The sequence below is a fragment of the Geospiza fortis genome, unplaced genomic scaffold, assembly GCF_000277835.1.
Source record: "Geospiza fortis unplaced genomic scaffold, GeoFor_1.0 scaffold282, whole genome shotgun sequence".
Classification (NCBI taxonomy): Eukaryota; Metazoa; Chordata; class Aves; order Passeriformes; family Thraupidae; genus Geospiza; species Geospiza fortis.
Genome location: NW_005054424.1, coordinates 293887 through 313667, shown reverse-complemented (window position 1 = coordinate 313667; position 19781 = coordinate 293887). Strand labels below are relative to the sequence as shown.

Here is a 19781-nt window from a genome sequence, read left to right as displayed (position 1 = left end):
ACAAGTAACTTGGTAGTGGCTGATAAGACTAACCACAAATTGAGTATTGAGACTAACTCTCTTGTTCTAATCACAGGTTTTGACTGTACATTATGAGACACTTTAAAAAGCTATGCAGTCTACCAAGCTTCTAGAAGAAGTAATTTTATACTGTTTTAAGACAAAGAACCCAGTTTATGATATGATTTATTTTTTCTTTATTCATAGGCAAAATAGAAGCAAATGGACACTATTAATACCTTCCAAAAGTGGTCCCTATCCTGAGGTGCTCATACCTGCATCCTGTATTTAACATATTTAACATCCTGTATTTACATAACCATGTTTTCAGATTAAATAGCAAATGAGAAAAGATTTGCATTTCCTTTTGTTTTCATATTTTGTTCAGTGTACTGCGTACAACAATTAACACAGTAAGTCCTGTGCTGCCTCCTGAACAGACTTCACTGAAAAAATGCATTGAGTAACACAATGCATGTTGAAATTTAACATTGGGAAACATCTCCTGCACTGAACTGAAACATTTATCACAGTGGTTTCTGTATTAACTGCCACAGCCCAAAAGAAAGCCAAGAACAACCAAAGAGATGCCACTGAGAAGTGACACTTTGCATTGATGTGACTAAAAAGCATTTCAAAAGGTTGCAGCACAGTCTATGAAACAAAACAGTGGTACAATTTCACTGTCAATATTTTGATTATTACACACCTCTGCTAAAAAACAAGCCTACCCATTCATTCCATCATCACTCCTTACAGCATGAAACATGGAAAAACAATTACACAAAAAACCCGAGATGTTTGCCACTAAGAGTGGTCATTTAGACAAGAAATACAAATAATTCTCTTCAAATCAGAAATTCTCTTAATCCACTTAATGTACAGGAATAAAGACAAAGACCAATTTCAGAAATGTTTAAAAAATCCTCTTCCATTTGAAGCTGAAGCTCAGAAATTAAAAAAACATTATTACAGCTAAGAACTTTACAGGGTTATTAAAAAAGCTTTGCAAATAAATCTTAAGCCAATAAATGTTTTGGAAAGAATATGAGCCTTCAAACTCCTGCCATAATCAAGCTTTCACTGTTTGGGCTTTAAATGTAAATTCCCCTGTCAGATAAAGTTTGTTGCATTTGCCCACCACAGGGCTTCCTTTCCAGTTCTACCAGAAGCACCCAGCAGTAACACACACTCTAATCTTAGTCTACAGGTATTAGGGAGAATTGTTTGGGTTTTTCTCTCCTCTTCTGCTTTTTTTACTGTTCTATCTCCCCATCTTCACCCCACCTTTCCTTTCAATGAAGTTGTTTCAAGTTTGCTCTTGGTTTCCAAACATAATCAGACCAGCAATAGATACCCTGTTTGCAACTTAAGAAGAGTTTTCCAAAAGGCAACTCAGGAAAAAAAAAATATCCTTATACCTGCAAAAGTACAGAAATAACACTGACAGCAGACACACTCACAGCAGACTGAGAAGAAAGGAGGCAAAGTATTTCCTCATAAGCAGGAGAGAGCCCCCAGCCACAGTCCAGCAAAATAACAAGGGGCTTTCATTCTGTATTTTGGGCACTGCCATGCCATGACTTGCTGGAGAAGAACAGGACTCCCTAACGTGGTTCTGACAGAAGTTACAGCACTGTTGCCATCATAACTAACTTAAGAGTCCTTTGGAGAAAAAGGGAGCAAGCAAAGGACTCCCAGCTGATGAATCTTTTATGAAGTACCAAGCCTAAAAACTTTCCATATTTAAGAAATAGCTTAACAATATGATTTCCTCCTCTGTCACCATTTCAAGCAATGCATAATTCTCTTAGTTTAGCTAAATTCAGAGAATGCCAGCTGGTTCTTTGCAGCAGAACTAACAGAAAAATTTTCCAGAACACTGGAAAAACTGCGTGCAGAATTTGTAAGTAAATGAAATTCTGCCAGAGGCCAGAAACGATGGTGTCTTTCCACAACACACTGCAACTGGAGAGGTGATGTGCCTTGCAGACTCTACCAAGCAGCTCACTGCACAAAGGCAGATTCCAGACACCAGTTACACTTTCCAATGAAGTAGTCTGTGTGTCTTGTGACTCAAACCTCTTACAATTCTTCCTCTGCTCAGAGAAGTGAAAACAAATTTCGTTATCTGCCTGAAAGCCAAGAAATTCACATCTTACCAAAGCTCTGTACCGAGAACTAACACAAGGCATACTTTGGAAGAGGTTAAAAAATCAGATTAAAAAATAAACCCCTTCAGCCAATAAGAAAAGATAGGCTAAAAATTAATGAGCATCTCTGTACACACTGGGTGTTCTCAAGACCCTAGAAACCTTTACAAAGGGAAAAATACATGCTGGAATGTAGAATACACAAGGCCATAAATAAAGCTCACAGAAGTACAAAAAGCAGCCTCTAAACATTGCCAACCTTGTGGCTTGATTTGGCTGCCATAAACAATACTAATTCTCAGAAGAGAAGCCACAGCATATTTTAAAATGTTGATTAACAACTTCCTGCTAAATGAGTTATGGAAGTGTAACGCTTTTGTAGGAAAACTGAAGCTCTACTACAGGCCATGAGGGTACAATTCCATGGGATAAGGTGTGATTCTTCCCAGGAATGTATTACAGGAAGGGAACTAACATGCCCTCTACTGTTACTTGTGAAAGGCCATACAGAGGCATGGTACAATTTGTTTGTTAGTAGAGCAAAGCCCATCACCACCTACAACACTGAAGTGCTGGCATTGTTGTAATAATTTAATTTGTAACATTATCCAGTGTATCTCCCAGGAAATACATAATAATAAACTCAACCTCTCAAACAACACTGCAGAGAGTAGGTGCTGTAGTATTCTCACTGGTTGCTGTAGGAAGCACAACATATCTCTGCACAGAAATGGTGATTAAAAGTTTTTCAGTTGTAACTCTGAAGATTTCAATGAGACAACTGCTAGAGAGGTAAGATGTACACTTGAGGGGGTAGAAGACACAGTAGGCAAGTGAGCTGAAGGGACTAGAAGCAGGATCACAGTTGACTTTGCACAAATCCAGTGCACCTGCTTTTCTCCATAGTGTCAGCTACTCACAGCTTTATTCAAGCCAATTCTCTCCTCCTTCTCTACTCCTTCCTACCCTTCTACCAGGCTGCATTTTGGTTCATACCCTCCCACCAGTCTCCTGACTTTAGTGAGCTGGCTCAGGCAACTAAAATACATCTGGAGGACAGGAAACTGGGCATTTCTTATGGTGTTTAATATCCTGCCAGCTCATGTCCCTTAGCCAGCTTCCTCCAGCAGCAGAAGTTTCAAAACTGGTGTAAGAGAGACAACAGCATTGAATGGGAGGGCGCAGGGAGAAAGAACAAGGTACTGTGGAAACACCAACTGTGATGGCCCTTAAAACATCCCATAAGCTTCCAAAATCTAAAATCACTGAGAAAAAATGTAAGTTGTAGCAAATTTTAAGTATGCTGAGTAGCAGTGCAAATCATTCACTTCATAAGCAACCAGACTAATTCTTAACAAATATTATTCTAACAGTAGCTGTGCATCAGCATTTATCCAGGTGTTCCACAAACCTGACAGTCCCATATGTTCTAGAGGCATTCTACACATTCTACATAACCACTTTGTTTATTTCCAGCCATTTCATTGGGACTCATTATGGCTGCAAGCACTCCTTTTTGAGTGTAATTTTCATCAGGACTTATACTTTTGAAAGTCCCATCCAGCCAGTTTTGCAAAGGCAGACAATATTAGGTGAAATTAAACCTTATAAAAAACTAATCAAAACTACAGGACAGAACCAATCTGTAAAGTGAGCAGAAGGAGAGCAGTACTCAAGTCAGCAAGTGGAAGGCAAAACCGTAAATCTGAAAATTAGAGCTTTGGAAGAGCTGCCCATTTTTCCTGGAAGACATCCTGTTTTCCAGCCATTGTTCTTTTTAGAACATTAGTATTTTTATAAGTTTGCCTTATTGGGAGGGTTTTGGCTTTTATTAAGAGAAAATGGTTGGGTTAGGATACACCCTCAATTCTGAGTGTGCCACTGAGCAAACTTTGGAAAATTACCCATTTACAGTACAACTATAAGCCATATAAACTTCTATAACTGAACAGCAAATCAAAATAACTATGCACTGATACATGCTAAAAGTAAAATGATAGCTAAAACTTTTAGAACCAACTATCTGGTAAATATACATAATGTTAATATAGTGAGAAAATGCAAAGAATCTCACAAATCCTGACTCTTAATCCAATGCCACCTTCTCTCTAGCACTGACACTCAGAGATTTAAAAGACCACTCCAAACACTAGAATGCACATATTTCCCTCCCTTGAAATGTCCTACATATTTGGATTAAAAAAATAAGCTGATGAAACTTTTAGCACCTTCATATAATGACAACAACAAAATACAGTACATAGAAAGTTTCATAAGATGTAAGAACTCTTGAAAGATCAAAAACTTTATGTATTACTCAGAAATATGAGACTGGTAAACTCATAGGCCATGTTGCCTTTTATAGTCATTAAGTCCAGCAAACAGATGATACAGAGCAAGAGGAATTGTTGCCAGTTACTTTAGACTGGAAAATATGAGAACAAAATCTAATGCCAGCTGCCAGCTAATTCCTCTTCTCTTCTAACAAAAATATTTAAGAAAGGCTTTCTTTGGCTGCAGCCATTTGCTCTCTAGTAAGAGAACAGAATTTGGTTCTTGCTGTAATGAGGTTTATTTTACATTTTTCTACAGAAGTTAGAAAAATAAACACTGAGAAAACACTGTGGTGGGGAGAGAAGTCTGTTTGGAAAAAGCTGAACAGCCATGGATAACTGTCAAAGTTATGGGCTATCTTAGATTATTTTTTGAACCAAAGGTTTGCCTGGACCTTGACCACTACCTTAGTTTTTAAATAAAAGGAGGGTGAAAAACACTTCTAGCATTTTTGTATCTGAATACTTTTGGGGAGGGCTTGTCTTTTAGATCAAGCGGATACTCTGCTCTATCTACCATCCTTTTTTTGTCCTATTAATAAAGTGTCAGGGGTAGGACAAAAGACAAAATTTCTATGGACAAAGTATTTCCCAAAGTTCACAAACTGACCCCAAATGAGGGGTGTTTCACTTGACATGTTTTCATTTTCTTCTCTCAGGTGCAAGCTGTCCTAGTTAAGCACTTTGCAGATGCATCACACGTAGAAAAGAGTAAGCACAGGTACCAGAGTTAAAATCCACTGGGGAAGGCTCTGGGAGTACCAGAAGTGGAAGGTTTGGATACCTCCTACCAGAGCAGGATGCTGGGAAGCAGAGCAGTGCCAGGAACTGCTTCTAAGGATTCCTGGGGCTGATCTCTCCTCCTACCACTGCCAGCTTTCCTACCTCTGCCCCAGAAGGCACCAACAGAAGCATCTGCAGGAGGTACCCCAGGGCAGTGCAGACGTACTGGGTCAGGTCATGGCTCCAGCACTGAGTGTGTCAGAGTGACTTTGCAGGACTGTACAAAACAGAACTGAGAGAGACAGCACAAACCACATCTAGACAATGGAGAAATGCTATTCCTGTAGGGGAAAAAGAGGCAGCACCTCTGTCTACACAGCTCCACTTTTCTCCCTGCTCCTCTAAACCAGAATGTTTGCATTTAACTTGTTTATTGGATGGTCCCTGGAATGAGCTGGGACTGCACTGAGTATGGAAGTTGTTTAGGAGAGGATTAAATAGCAAAATGATATCAGAAAGTATGCTAACAATTACATAGTGCAAACCAGCATATGACAGCATTCAATCCTTTTCAGGGCCATGCTTACTTAGTTAGGATAAACATGAAGATTAACAGTTTTCCTACACTCATGGCTCAGCCACAGATTAAAAATGAGGTGAAATTTAAGCAGACATCTCCTAGTGTTTAGGCTCATTTCAAAGAAATCTGTGGAAATCCAAATTTGGTTCATCCCAATGGGGTTTCTTAACTATTTCCAAATAAGAGCAATGATGTTTTATCAGTTTTGCATGAACTAATTCACTTTTACAACAACACTGACTAAATTGGGTACAAAATATTTCCAAATTCTTGCATATTTTGCTAAGACTTAAGTCTCCATTCCTTCTACCCAATCACACATGGTTTCTCTAGACAGATGAAACAAGCCACACAAATACACAAGTGACATAAGTTTTTTCTAGGCCACACATAAACACCTTAAACCAAACCTATTTTTCAACATGGTAGCAAAAATTTATCACGGGATATTTGTTCAAAAGAACTGTATCACAAGAATGTGATTTCTTTGAGGAAAGTAACAACATACCTCCTAAAGCTGTTGAGGAATTCACTCTCACCCCCCAAGCCTAGATCAACTTTTCAGAGTTTCAGACTGCTGATGAAATCAAGATGATCACTTTGTGATGCTTCAAAGTGTCTAAACCCCTGCACTTGTAATTTGTGACCTGCCAGTGTGAAACTGTTAAACCTTGACATAGTGAGTTTTAATGTTTAATTGGAACATCTTCAAGGAAAGCTTCCAATGGAAAATATACTTTCAAGTAAGAGATGGAAACAATTAATTTCTTTAAAGAAATCTATGGAGCATATGAATTTCTACATTGTTCACATGTTCTGTTAGGCTCTTATGGAGACTTACTAAAAGCAGCACCAAACTTCAAATTGCTGAAACTGCCTCACACACACACATGCACAACATCAAAGAATTTTCCACCAGCCAAGTGCAATGTGTATTATGTTATCCTTTATACTTTTATAAAAAAAGATTTGGTGAATTGCTGCGCCTAAAACTGAAAGCATTTGAGGGCTGTCCTCTTGTTTACACTCGCCAGTTTGGCTGTATCAGTTTCATACCAGCCAGACCTTGTTGGCTCACCTTTGTTTCACTGTTATTCCTGCCCAACCATGCACTCTGGCCTATGACCTTCTCTCTGCTTTCCACTTTTGCTGCTATCATGATCATTTTGAATTCCAATTCCATCTCACTATGTGCTTCATCCACCCTCACACTTGGGTCACTGGTAAAAGTAATGGAAATTGTCCACTTGCTATCTAGGAAAAAACTTCACAGTAGGTAGGTAATTTCCCATTTTAGTTTGTGCTAACACCAGCATTGGTTTTCTTAACAACCTTGCACCAATTTTGTGAAATTTCAAGTTAGATCTACAGAATATCATGAGAACAGCAATAAAAGCTTTTTTACAACCAATCTAGATGGTATCTGTTGATCTTTCCTTACCCAGAGGACATGTAAGAAAAGTTTGACAGCTTTCACAAAACACACTTCCCAACTCCAAGGTAATTATTATCCATCTTGGTTCCTGCTAGCATTCATAAAATTTTTCCAGTGCTTATCTGTCAAAGTTCAAGCAAACAGCAGTGATTTCCCAAACTCTTTCCTTTTGCTGCTTAATTCTTGCTCCATCATTTTTAACTACCATCATCAGCACTCTAAAAAATGTGGAAAGGGACATAAAAGTACTTACAGGTTTCCTCAGGAAAAAAAGGGATAGTGCTCCAATTAGGGGCATGTCTCCAATTAGTGGTTCCAGGATAACCCTCATGGTGCCATGGATCTGTGAAAGAAGAAGAAAAAAAAAGACAGTGAAATTTACTTTATTCAAGTTTCAAATAAAATTTATTTGCTGGCAATGTTCACACTTCTAATTCATTAAATTCTTGCTTACGGAAGAATTTTATATATATATAAAAATTATTTCTTTATATGTCATCCAAAACTCAAAAAATTTATACAAGCACTTAACAGTTGTGCTTAAAAATTCATTACATTCATCTGTATTATGCAGTGTCACGTTGGTGGTAATTTTTTTGAAATTGTGAAGTAGATTATTTCTACAGCTCCACGTAAACAAACGTGACACAAGAAGCACAGGGGCACCACAGGTACCAGAGCAAAAGCAGGGAAATGCTTACAGATGTGTCAAGGCACACATGGAAAAGAGCTAATGCTGCTCCTTAGGAAGAGATCTGTTATCAGAAAGTTCAGGAAATCTCAGAAACAATATCAGAAGGCAAGGCTACTAATAGTAATTGCATCAGTAATTCTATCTGATGCTTAGATATTACATGAAATAAAGTTTAAGCTCCATGGTGCCTTTATAAACTGACACATCACGAACACATCACATCAACTTGATGTGAAATTATCTCCAGCTTTTTCTGTAGTAAAGGTTACATATTTGTTCTAAATCTTAAAGGAAGTTTTTTCTTTTGTTAAGTCATGTTACTGATTGCAATATCAATACTATTCAAATGAGAAAAAAAATTAAGCTAGAAAACTACACAATTACTGTTACTTTCTCATAGATTATTTAATCAGAAAATAGTGATTTAGTGATATGGAAATCAAAAGGAAAAAAACTAAATTTCACCTGTATGCTTTTCACACCAGCTCTGCAGAAGTATCTCTTGATCTCCAAATCAATTTCACAGTTTCCAACAAAACTAAAAAAGAAAGTATACATTTCACTTTTATGAATTAAATTGCAATAAACAGTTCTGTTTTGCAGTGCCATGACAATGTATTTTGTCTCCCAGTATATGCACAAAAAATGTGTGTTGAAATATTAGAACATAAACCAATATCAGTTTGCTTAAACATCCTTTTCAAAACATCACTGTCATCAAAATCACTGAAATTAATACCTAGGTTTGCTACCATCTCCAGAAGGATGCCTAATAGCAATCAAGCAAGAGGCCCTGCTTTTGGGAAATAATGGACACAGAACTCATACTCCATTTCAGGAAAGCTCTCCACAGATTTCATTGATTGTAAATGTACTCAAATCTACTCTCATCTAACATAATCATGAGAAGCACTAGACAGAGATGGTAGTTATGCTAAAAATGAAACTTGTCTGAAATATTCATAAACTTGCAAAGCCAGTCATATTTAGAATTTCAATAAGCAGGGCATGCTGAGCTGAGTGATCTTCTAAGCAAGTTCTAAGCCAAAAACAGTTGAGCCCTTTCTGAAGGGAGAGAAAGCAGGAAGCAAATTAGAGAACATATTAAAAATCATGCATATTTTTCCCTGAACGGTTCTTGCACCCCATTTTTGGGGATGCAAGGTCAAGTGATTGAAATTTTCCAGATGCTGCCCTGTATTTCAGAATTGTCAAAGTTGGTAAAAAGAAGTCCCATCTATTTTGCCATACTACAAGGCTACAAGATTATTCACACACAACTCAGGCTTGGAATTTATAACTGCTTTCCCTGAAGCTTCATCCAGGTCAACCATGTACCAGCAGAGCTGAGCAACCATTTTTCCAACAGCTGGTACTGCTGTGAGACACATTGGTTTGAAAACAAACTAATTTTGAGACTCAACAAGGAATTCAGGAAGAAAGCTTGAAACTCTGATTTAGCATGGAAATGGTCAATGTTTCTGCAGAATGAGAGCTGAAAGCAAAACCTAACAGCTGAGTACCATGCTCCAGGTAGGGAGAGATGAGCTGGACTAGGACACCCTCTAAGAAGATTGAGGCTGTAACAGGAGCACAAATGAAATTTGAAAAGCTTTCTGAACAGACTGCCCAGGTAAAGAAAATGGAAGAAGGACCCAAGTGGGATGGAGATGAGCCAGATTAAAGCCAGACACTGCTGAAAGGAGGGGGAAATTCTTTCCTCTGCAGGGCATCCTGTTCCAGATTCTGCAGCAGAGCCCAGGTCTCTGCACATTAGTTCCTCAGACCTGGTCTGTACAGTGTTAGCTGTGTTTGGGAGTATGAAGTAATCTTATTACTTTATTAAAAATGTTTGGGGAATTGTGAACAAATGGAATTGCTCTCTTCACTGGCTATTCTAGGCTCAAGTCAATGTAGAATAAATTACTCTTACAGTAAGAGCAGAAAAGCAGGATTGCTGTTCCCTTCCCCTGAGCCTGATGGGCACAAAGAACTACCAAAAGAAAAAACAAGGTGAGAGCTGCTGCATTCCACAAATCCATTATCCAAATCTCCTCTGCTCTGTGTGTGGTGGTGCTGTCTTTGGGATTTCAACAAATGCAAATCTCATCAATCCCTTAAACAGAAATAAACAATAGTACCAAGACTTTCCTGTAAACATCCATCACTGGAATTTATTTTAGACTATTCAGAAGATAACACTATGTAGAATCTTTTTTGTTTAATGGCCAGTTTGGGGAAGTGGAAGACAACAACATGATGGGGTCTATGTCAAAGGAAGGTGACAGTTGCTTTCCTTGGAAAGAATGTAGTGTGACTGTACAGTTTAAAAATAGGTATGTAACTTTTAATACACAATTTAAAACGATGTAATTTCTATTTTTAACCTATCTAACTATATATAGAGATAGTAGAGATATATATAAATACACTCCCACATATATATATATATATAATTGCATAACAACATGACACAGAGAAGCAAGGTCAATTAAAACCTGCAACTGAAACCTCAATCTCAGCACTCTGCAGCACCAGAACTATTTGTGTTATGAAGACTGGGAAGCAGTATGCTTGTTTGAAAATCCATAACAACATGATGATAAACTGAAGTAAAAATAGTAACAAACTGCATTTGAGGGGACTAAGTCAACAACATTTAACTTTATAATAAAGCTAAATATGGTTTTATCCCCCATGATATCTGGCTGGGTCCATTAACAGTTGATGCCTACACAATTCCACTGTAATACACCATACAACTTGAAAGATCATTAAGTAAGCAAATTCCATACATTCAGATCATAATATCCCAGAATTATTTATGATCCCTTTAAGGTACAGAACACTGAGATAGATCACAGTTTAATGAGGACACTCTTGTAAGAACATTAACAGCAGCTGTACTGAATCAAAAGAGAAGAGTGATGTACTGCATGTGGTCATTATAGCCCATGGAAGATACCCAGAAGAAAAAGAAGAAAAAATAAAAGGTTATAGGAAAAATATTTTCTATATTAAAGAGATATGTGGCTCTGTACACTGGACTATCTAAACTGTTTTTAGAAAGTCTTTAGGCCCTATTTTTACATCTGTCCTCTGCCAGTATAATGTAGTGAGTCTCCCCATTCAAGTATTCCACGTTTGAAAAAATCTGCCATGTGCTTCAATCTGCAGCCTGAAACTCTTTCAGTGCATCAATTTTTTTTGTGTCATGAGAAGCTGAAAAAACTCAGGCTACTAACAACTATTTCTTCAATCTCTCAATATTCTTTGCTTTCTTTGCTACAGTTCACATTTGAATTGACTGGCTTTATCTTGTCTTCTGTTGATCCATAACCTTTACCCAAGAATTAACTACATTCACACACTTTAGCAAATGTAAGATTTCTTTTTACTAACAATTTCTCTAGATTTTATCTTCATTTGCTTGTGTTTGAAATTTTTCCCTTGCCCATATTTGTCATCAAGAACTAGACTTTTAAACTGTAATGAGTTTTGATAATTTTTTTAAACATAAACTCCACAGTAAGAGAAAGGCAAAGCATTCCCTTCACAAATATGGTCCTCAAACTGAACCTTTAAATACATTCTCCAGTGCTTTGTGGGTTAGCTATTCAAGCTACTTAGAGTGAAGTTCTTAATTGGACCCTGAGTGATGCACAAAACCTGCTCTGAAGAGTTCTGAAAAATTCTCTGAAGCAATGATCATCATGCACTCAGTATCCTTGCAGAAACAATAGAAACTAAACCAAAACACACTCCTTTTGCAATTAAAATTAAAAGCAGACCAAAAAAACCCCTCAAGGATGATGCAAAAAAATACTCTAGAGTTTTGGAGACACATTGAAACTCTTCAATGCACTATGGAAGGTCCAAAGCAAATGCACACACCCCACCACAAACAACTGGCAGCAGAAAGGGCTAAAAGAAGCCACAATAGTGGAACTGCAGGATAAAAGGGGATTCTTAAAAGAATTAATGTACTTTAAACTGAAGAAAAATATAAATAAAATCTTTCCTTCCTTCCCTCACCACACACCCCCACAGGGCTTGGCTTCCTACAACTATTCTTATGAATGTTTAGAGAAATTGTTTGAGAGGTCCTGCTCAGCTGTACTTAGAAAATGAAGGGTTTATAGAAGTTCCTAACTTCAAACTTAAAAATAAATTGAAGTTATACCAAACTAATTTAACTGGATATTAAAATCTTCAGGGATAAATACTCCAAAGGATGGACTTTTCTCCAGCAGTGAGACTGCTCTTTATAATCTTGCAAAACTGCAATATAAGACATAATTTAAAGTTGGTATCTGTATTTAACTCTGGATCTAAATGTATCAAGAGGGACTTATTCTTCCTGTTAGGACTGAGACAATCCCAGTGATAAGACTCTCAGAGGACATATAAATCAAACTATTAAAAAGCAAACAACATCAAACAATAACAACTGGTACAGGGGGGTGGGGGGGCTCTCTGTTTTAACTTGCATACTAAAAGCCTTTGAAAAGGAGCCCTTTTTGAATGAGGTGACAAGGACAAGTCTTAAATATGAAACAGGACTCCTTTGATGATGGTTTTGTCTAAGCCTTAATTCCTAGAAGCTGTGATGGCCACTCCAGAGCTCTTGTTTCCATTTTCTTCCTGGAAGCCTGTGCCACCTGCATTAGGGACAGGATGTTGGGCTCAACAGGCACCCAACTGACCCAGCACTATTATTTTTATTTAAACCACTTCAAGGAATTTATTTCAGCCTTTTAGACTGGATTCTACTGCACCTGTCTACCACTTATCTAAGCAGGTTGCAAGGTAATGCAATAAGACAGATTTCCTTCAGATCTATGTAACAGGACATTATTCCTGAAATTTTTATACAAACCTACTGGCCTTTTTACTTTTATCTACTTCATGAGGATGAGCAGAAAGGAAAAAAAAAAAGCAAAACTAGATTTACTCTGTCTTCCTGTGAATAGTTCTGCCTTAAAGGGACGAAGTGGTTTTGGAACATAAAGAGCTTCTTAAAAACAATTTCTATGGACTGTTTGGTCAGACAAGATTGTTTTCCTGAGGGCTCATCTCTGAAGAGGTGAGGCTGCTCTCCCAGCTGCTGTCAGAAGTGGCAGCAAAGAGAAAACTGAAGGAAGTTGCTCCATTAGGGCTAACACGTTCATCCAGTGAAATAAGCTCTCAAGAGCCAATCCTGCTGTACTTTGTCCAGCAACACCAATCCCTGATTTGAACAGCTGTCTTTTTCCTACAGAAATAAAGTGATTCAATCCAATACAGACTGGGCTCTGTTCACAGATGTAGCCCCCAGCTGCTCTGGAACCCAGGGAAGGAGACAGCAGCCTTTTCCCTTATCACTCTGGGGCCTGCCCAGCTCTGCCAAAGAAGCAAAGGCTTCAGCATAGCTGAGCTTTAGACAAATAATTCAAATTTAAGAATAAGCATGTTCAAATTGTGGAGGTGCCTCTGAAGCTGAGATGCCTGATGGCCCTCCTGGCTGCTGCCAGGGAAGCAGTGAGGAGCACAGAAGGCTGCTCCTTGCTCGACTGTCAGTGACTGACAAATTTGGCCTTTCCATAATCCACAAACAGGCAAAAGTAGCCACAGTAACACAGACCTATGATGGTCAATTGCAAAAACATTGCTGGGTTCACTGACTGAACTTTCAAAAAATTCTGCAACTGTAGATTTTGTTGAGAATGACTGGAGTAAATGTAGGGTAGACCTAATGAGAAACCTATATAAAAGGAGTCATGATGAAATAGCAAAGAAAGCTGAAGCGATGGAGCAGTGTCATTCTGGCATTTTATAACACACAGATTTACTCTGTTAAAGTAAACACAATTTCTTCTGTACCTATCACTATTTTTTTCTAATATTATGTTTATAAAATAATAAATAACTGAGAAAAGTAAAAAACCCAAAAAATCTTACGTCTTAGATTTCAGACTACATTTAATGGCAAAGTGCTTACACATTAAGGAGAAAAAGTCAAAGATAGTGCTTTATCTTTGGAAAGTATTTTTTTTATTAAGTAACATGACTTTAATGATTAAACCACACAGAGTTGATATTCCATTTCCCTCAGATAAATCCTATTTACATCATGCAGTTTCTTCTTCCATTCATACACAATTAGATCTAACTATATTTGCATAATGAAGCAATTCTCCTTTCAGGCTAATGTAACTGCCAAATCAAACAATGTGCAAATTATAAAGCATGGAGCCCACTGTAATATAGTAATAAAGTTTACCTGATTTGAAGGTCCAAAATGATCTGCCTTTTGTCCACATTTTCAGTGTACACTTTTACACCATTTATCCTCAGAGGCTGGAACAATGAAGCAAGTAAAAGTTGGATTCTTCTACAGAAGTATATTAAACTCTTAACTTTGAATTAAAGGTGAATATAGGCATATTCATGCCTGAAGTTAAGAACCTACTATAAACATTAAAAGGTGTGAAGTAAGGCTATCAATTTAGTTCAAATTCTTATTTCAAGGGGTAAAATTACCTTTTTGGGATCCAATTAACCACAATCCTTCCAGAATTACCCTGGGTATGGACCACTAAACTTCGAGATTTACAAAATATTTAATAATCAAGCTTCCTCTCTCACCTACAAAAACATCTAATTTCTCTGTAGAGGTAGGTGTATGTCTAACACTCCCAAAGCATTCTTTTCTGTGTAACTACAACAACAAGCTAAATTTAGCTCATAAAAAGACAATTGCCTTAAGTGGAATTTAGTGAGAATAGATGGAAAAGAATCCCTAATTCCCATAAAAATTTGTGTCAACCACTCTGTGCTGTCTCTCTAAATCATTGTGTTCATGCTCTCCCCTCTCTCCCTCATACAGAATTAACACATATCAATCACACACTCAAGCCCCAAACATCCATCAAACACTAGGCAGGAGAGGATGACTAACAACCTCACTTTTGAGTTTTTCCTTTCTTGAAAAAATTTCATACTTCTATTTAAAGCTTTTTGATAATTTCTGTAAAATCAAAATCTCACTGCTGTGTTGCGGCTGTGCAACTCAATCAAGGCTGCAATATCAAGTAAGAATGGCTCTTTGTCATGTCCAAGGCTACTCAATTCAGCTGCAGAACCATACAGAGGTCTAGGAGCTAATCTAAAACCTACTTAAAAGGAATGCTTCAGTCTATAATACAAATATATCTAGGGCAGGACAGAGGCCCCATGTAAAAGGTTTTTCAATTTAAAAAAATAATAAACCCAACACACAAAAGGTGCAGTAAAGCATAAAGAACTTTAGCCTACATGAAATAGAGTCACAAGAGAGAAAAAAACAATTCCCCTCTATCACACCTGAAAATTAATTTCAGGTTTCCTAACATTTGAGGGTGTGTGGAGGTGTTGATTTTTAAATCCTTATTTGAAATTCAATTTATGACAAGCAACAGAAACACAAAAGACAACTTCAACCAAAAGCTGTTAAACTGCATCTCAAAGCAGTAAAGTTCTGGTTAATGCAGGGATGATTAAGTAGTGCTGAACTTGCTGCAAGCAGAGGGGATCATTCTCAGCTTGCCCTGGTCAAACAGGCTCTCCTGCAGGCATGAGACCCCTTCTTTCATGGGATGGAACAGAAGACAAACATCTGTATGCCCCCTTTGTGCAGTCCTTGAAAAGCCAAGCCAGCAGCCTTGTCATTGACTCTACACATAACATGATCAGAAGTGCATCTGTGACAAGAGAACTGCACCTGGACCCTCTGCCAAAAGTGTAATGGTCCCTGCTCACTTAATGTAGAGCATTGTATGAACAATATTAAAATCACATTGCTGTGAGCTCTTCATGTGACCAGGCATTGCTACACTGAGTCATCTCCAAATTCTCAGTCAAGTTTGTGAAGCATAGATCCCAGGAAACGCAATAAAGCCTCTGCTAAAAAACCCACACATTTTTATTTTAATGTTACGACAGAAATCAGAAGCAGGCTTACAACCAAGTGTCATAGACAAATATTTCTGTGCAGATTTGAACAGGCTACATGAAAATGTTATGTAAAACAGGGTCTCTTAAAAAACCTCACCAGACACTGACCTGATGACCAATATCAATCTTTGTAAAACTGAAGGTACTGAGGTGGTTGTTTGCTCCTCTCACTGCTGGTTCTATGGTTTCTCGGAAGAGTTTCTCAATGAATTGGCAAATAAAAGGCCACATCTGCTTTACAGTCTAAAGAAAAAAAAAAATCTGCATGGAAGTACAGTTCTAAAATACATGAATAAGTTATAAGTGTAAAAATCAGAACTTCACTGCATCTGAATTTTCTATCTGAAAATTCTATTTTTTTTCCCCTTACTATTTTCCAATTAGCTCATGTTCTTCTATGCTCTTTGAATGAAAGTTATTTTTAAAAAAGTAAGCTACATAGATTTATATCTTAGATTATCACACACACAAATCAAAACTGCAAATTTCATTTATTTTTAGATTGTAGGTCAGGAACCTACAGTAACTGGAAAGTATCCCAGACAAGTAGAAAATTAAAGATTGTGTTTACAGCTGCTATGACTTCTACGCAATTATAGCTGTCATTACTGTTATGCCACTTTAAATCATTCATAAAACACACATTTTCAGGACCATGAAACTAAATTTAATCTTTCTTGTGACTAACTGGATCAACAACCAGAGACTTAAATGTATAAAGCATGAAGTTAAAACTACTCTGTTCTCAGATTCTTGCCTCATCTTTTATTTTAATCTCAGCCTTCCCTCCTGCCCCTTCCCATTTGGGAGCAATGCTTCTCCTTACCTTGTTGAGCCATTCTGCTCTCTCTGTGTCTGGAAAATGCACCTAAAAAAAACCAAAACAAATACAAACCAAAAATTAATACAAATACAAAACACTTTTTAGTTAATTGTATCCAGTCATTTATAATACCAGAAAGCTTAGGGATCTCCCTAGACAGTGGACAACATTATTGAGCAGTCAACACCCCCGACAAGAGAATTAAAATACAAACAAATTAAAACACAAACTTATTTCTGAAGTACATAAATATATGCTTTAACTTGTTTCTAGTAGCAGCACCCAAAATAAAGTATTGCTGTAACACCATGGACAAACTAAAAAACAAGCACAGCCAACCCAGCTCGTGTCAACCAATATTAACACAACAGGGTCCCAGCTGCATTTCTGCTTCCTTTCATTCATGCCAAATCTTCTTCAATGGCAATAAATCATGGCTATAAATATTTAATCAGTGAAGTTGATGCTCAGGAATATGGATTTAAGTTAGGCCAAAAGCCCTTTGAAAGGCATTTCTGGTGATTTCTTTCTTTAAACAACTGCAGAAACCAGTCAGAGTGACAGTTTATATACAGGGCAGAAAGTACCCGTGGCAATAGGAAACATTAATTAAATGCTGGATGACCAGACAGTTTTCCAGACACAAGAGAGTACAGGTAGTAGCTTCACCTTTCACAAACACACACCAAAAAAAGCCCAACCAAAAATCCACCCCAAGCAAAAATAAATCGCTGAAGAAGCAGAGCTAACAAGACTTCCCTTAGAAACTCACAGGCTGTAGAACAAGATGCAGATCACATTTCCCAAACACAAAGAGCCTTTGAACACACTAAAAAACCGTGACCTACATATGGTGACTTTTGTGAAGCAGTGTCTCTACTTAACTGAATTGCCAAGTCTTAATCTCTTCATAGCATAACAGATTGCACCACGGCTTCAACAGCAGTTATTTTTATTATGCATATCCCAGATGTGAACAGTCAGTGAAAGAACTACTCTTTAAACTGTATTTTCAACAAGATGAACCTGAAAGCAAGCCCCATTAATGACTTTTTCAGTTTTTATTCACTTCTTGCATTAACAATCAGCACTAACATATTCTTCATATACTCAATCTGCCCTCAGAGCAGTCCTTAATTTCACCTAAACCCCCAAACTTTTGCTATATAGTTTTTGCTATGCTGCCCCCCAGCAGCATAATCAACTGTGTCAGAGTTATCTCTCCACTCTGTTTCTTTTTCAACAATCCCAGGTCAATAACAAAAGTAAGCCCCATGTTTCTACAGATACTTAGAGAATTACAAATGTTGCTGTCTTCCACTGTCAAGAAAGGCTCTCAGCATCTTTATCACATCTCTCAAAAGCTTTACAAGTGGTGTGAAAGTGCCCAGTGATCTGTCTGACTGAGCAAAAACATTAAAAAAGTTAAAATAATAGAACTATAAATAGCAGATGGGACAATTTGGGAACCATGTTATTTTATTTACTTAGAATTAATTTCCTAGAAAATTATGGTGGGTATTATGTCAGAACTCTGTACTTAAGAGGCTTGGGGATGGTGTCCACTTTTTGAAAACAGAAAATACATAATTTGTTTTTTATTTTTGTAACACAAGCAGTTACAAGTATGTACATGAACTTACAGCTGAAGAGAATTTACACTCAGTTTTTGTCTTGCAGGGTTCTCATGTTGCTCCCAATGGTAAAAAAAGTTAAAGGAACAGAAAGAATGAACACTGTTAACCCCAGCACTAATAAATAACATCTTGATCTTTCCTTTAAAATATTTGCCTTCTGAATCTGCAAACAGAAAAAAATGCCAATTCTCAGTAACGACTTGTGTATGACGTTGGATCCACAGGTCTCATTCTGATTTAGGTAGGAGGGATCAGTGATGTTCATTTTCACAGGGTGAGAGCTGCAGAGCTGTTCCACATAGGGGACACCAAAGTAATCCAAGAGGAAATGGTCAGCAACCTGCTACACCACTTAGACAAGCACAAGTCTCTGTGGCTGGAAAGGATCCACCCAGCGGTACTGGGGCAGCTGGCAGAAGAGCTCCCAGAGCCACTTCCCCATCATTTACCAGCAGTCCTGGCTAACTGGGGAGGTCCCAGGTGACTGGAGGTCAGCAAATGTAACCCCATCCATCCACAAGGGCCTGGGGAACTACAGGCCTGTCACCCTGACCTGGCGCCAGCAAAGGCCATGGAGCTGATCTCCTGTTACGACAGCATGACTTACTGGATGAGGGAAAGGCTGGTGATGTGCTGACCCAGATTTCACTGAAACTTCTGACATGTCCTCCCACAGCATTCTCCTGCATAAACTGGCTGCTCATGGCTTGGACCAGTGTAAAATCAGCTGTGTAAAAAACTGGCTGGATGGCTAGGCCCAGGGAGAGTAGGGGGAATGGAGTTACATCCATGGTTGGTAACTCTGGCCAGTCACAAGTGTGTTCCACAGGGCACAGCGTTGGGGACACTCCTGTTTACTGTCATTATCAATGATCTCTGTGAAGAGATCGATGGCATCCTCAGTGGATTTGCAGGTGACACCAAGTTGGGTGGGAGTGTTGATCTCCTGGAGGGCAGGAAGGGTCTGCAGAGGGATCTGGACAGGCTGGACTGATGGACAAAGACCAAGGTATGAGGTTCAACAAGGCCAAGTGCTGGGTCCTGCATTTGGGTCACAGCAACCCCAGGCAGTGCTACAGGCTGGGGACAGAGTGGCTGGAAAGTGGCCCTGTGGGGAAAGCACCTGGGGGAGCTGGGTGACAGCAGCTGAACATGAGCCAGGTGTGCCCAGGTGGCCAAGAAAGCCAAAGGCATCCTGGCCTGTATCAGAAATGGTGTGGCCAGCAGGACGAGGGCAGGGATTGTCCCTCTGTCCTGGGCACTGGTGAGGCTGCATCTGGAATCCTGTGTTCTGTTTTGGGCCCCTCAATACAAGAAGGACATTGAGGTGCTGGAGGGTGTCCAGAGAAGAGCAGTGGAGCTGGAGAAGGGTCTGGAGCACAAGGCTTAGCTGGAGCACTTGATGGAGCTGGGGTTGCTTAGCCTTGGA

General features: G+C 38.4%; 1 protein-coding gene across 1 annotated transcript in view; it reads right to left on the bottom strand.

Annotated features, from left to right (window-relative positions):
- The window catches only part of ESYT2 (extended synaptotagmin 2), a 52324-nt gene extending 33308 nt beyond the window's left edge, over positions 1-19016 (bottom strand). Inside the window, exons 1-6 of the mRNA XM_031061725.1 lie at positions 18906-19016; positions 16719-16760; positions 16001-16135; positions 14181-14257; positions 8384-8456; positions 7478-7567 (exon numbers count right to left, since the gene is read on the bottom strand). Of these exons, the coding sequence (XP_030917585.1) occupies positions 7478-7567; positions 8384-8456; positions 14181-14257; positions 16001-16135; positions 16719-16760; positions 18906-19016 (528 nt within the window). The remainder of the gene's footprint in view (positions 1-7477; positions 7568-8383; positions 8457-14180; positions 14258-16000; positions 16136-16718; positions 16761-18905) is intronic.
- Positions 19017-19781: the final 765 nt, after the last annotated feature.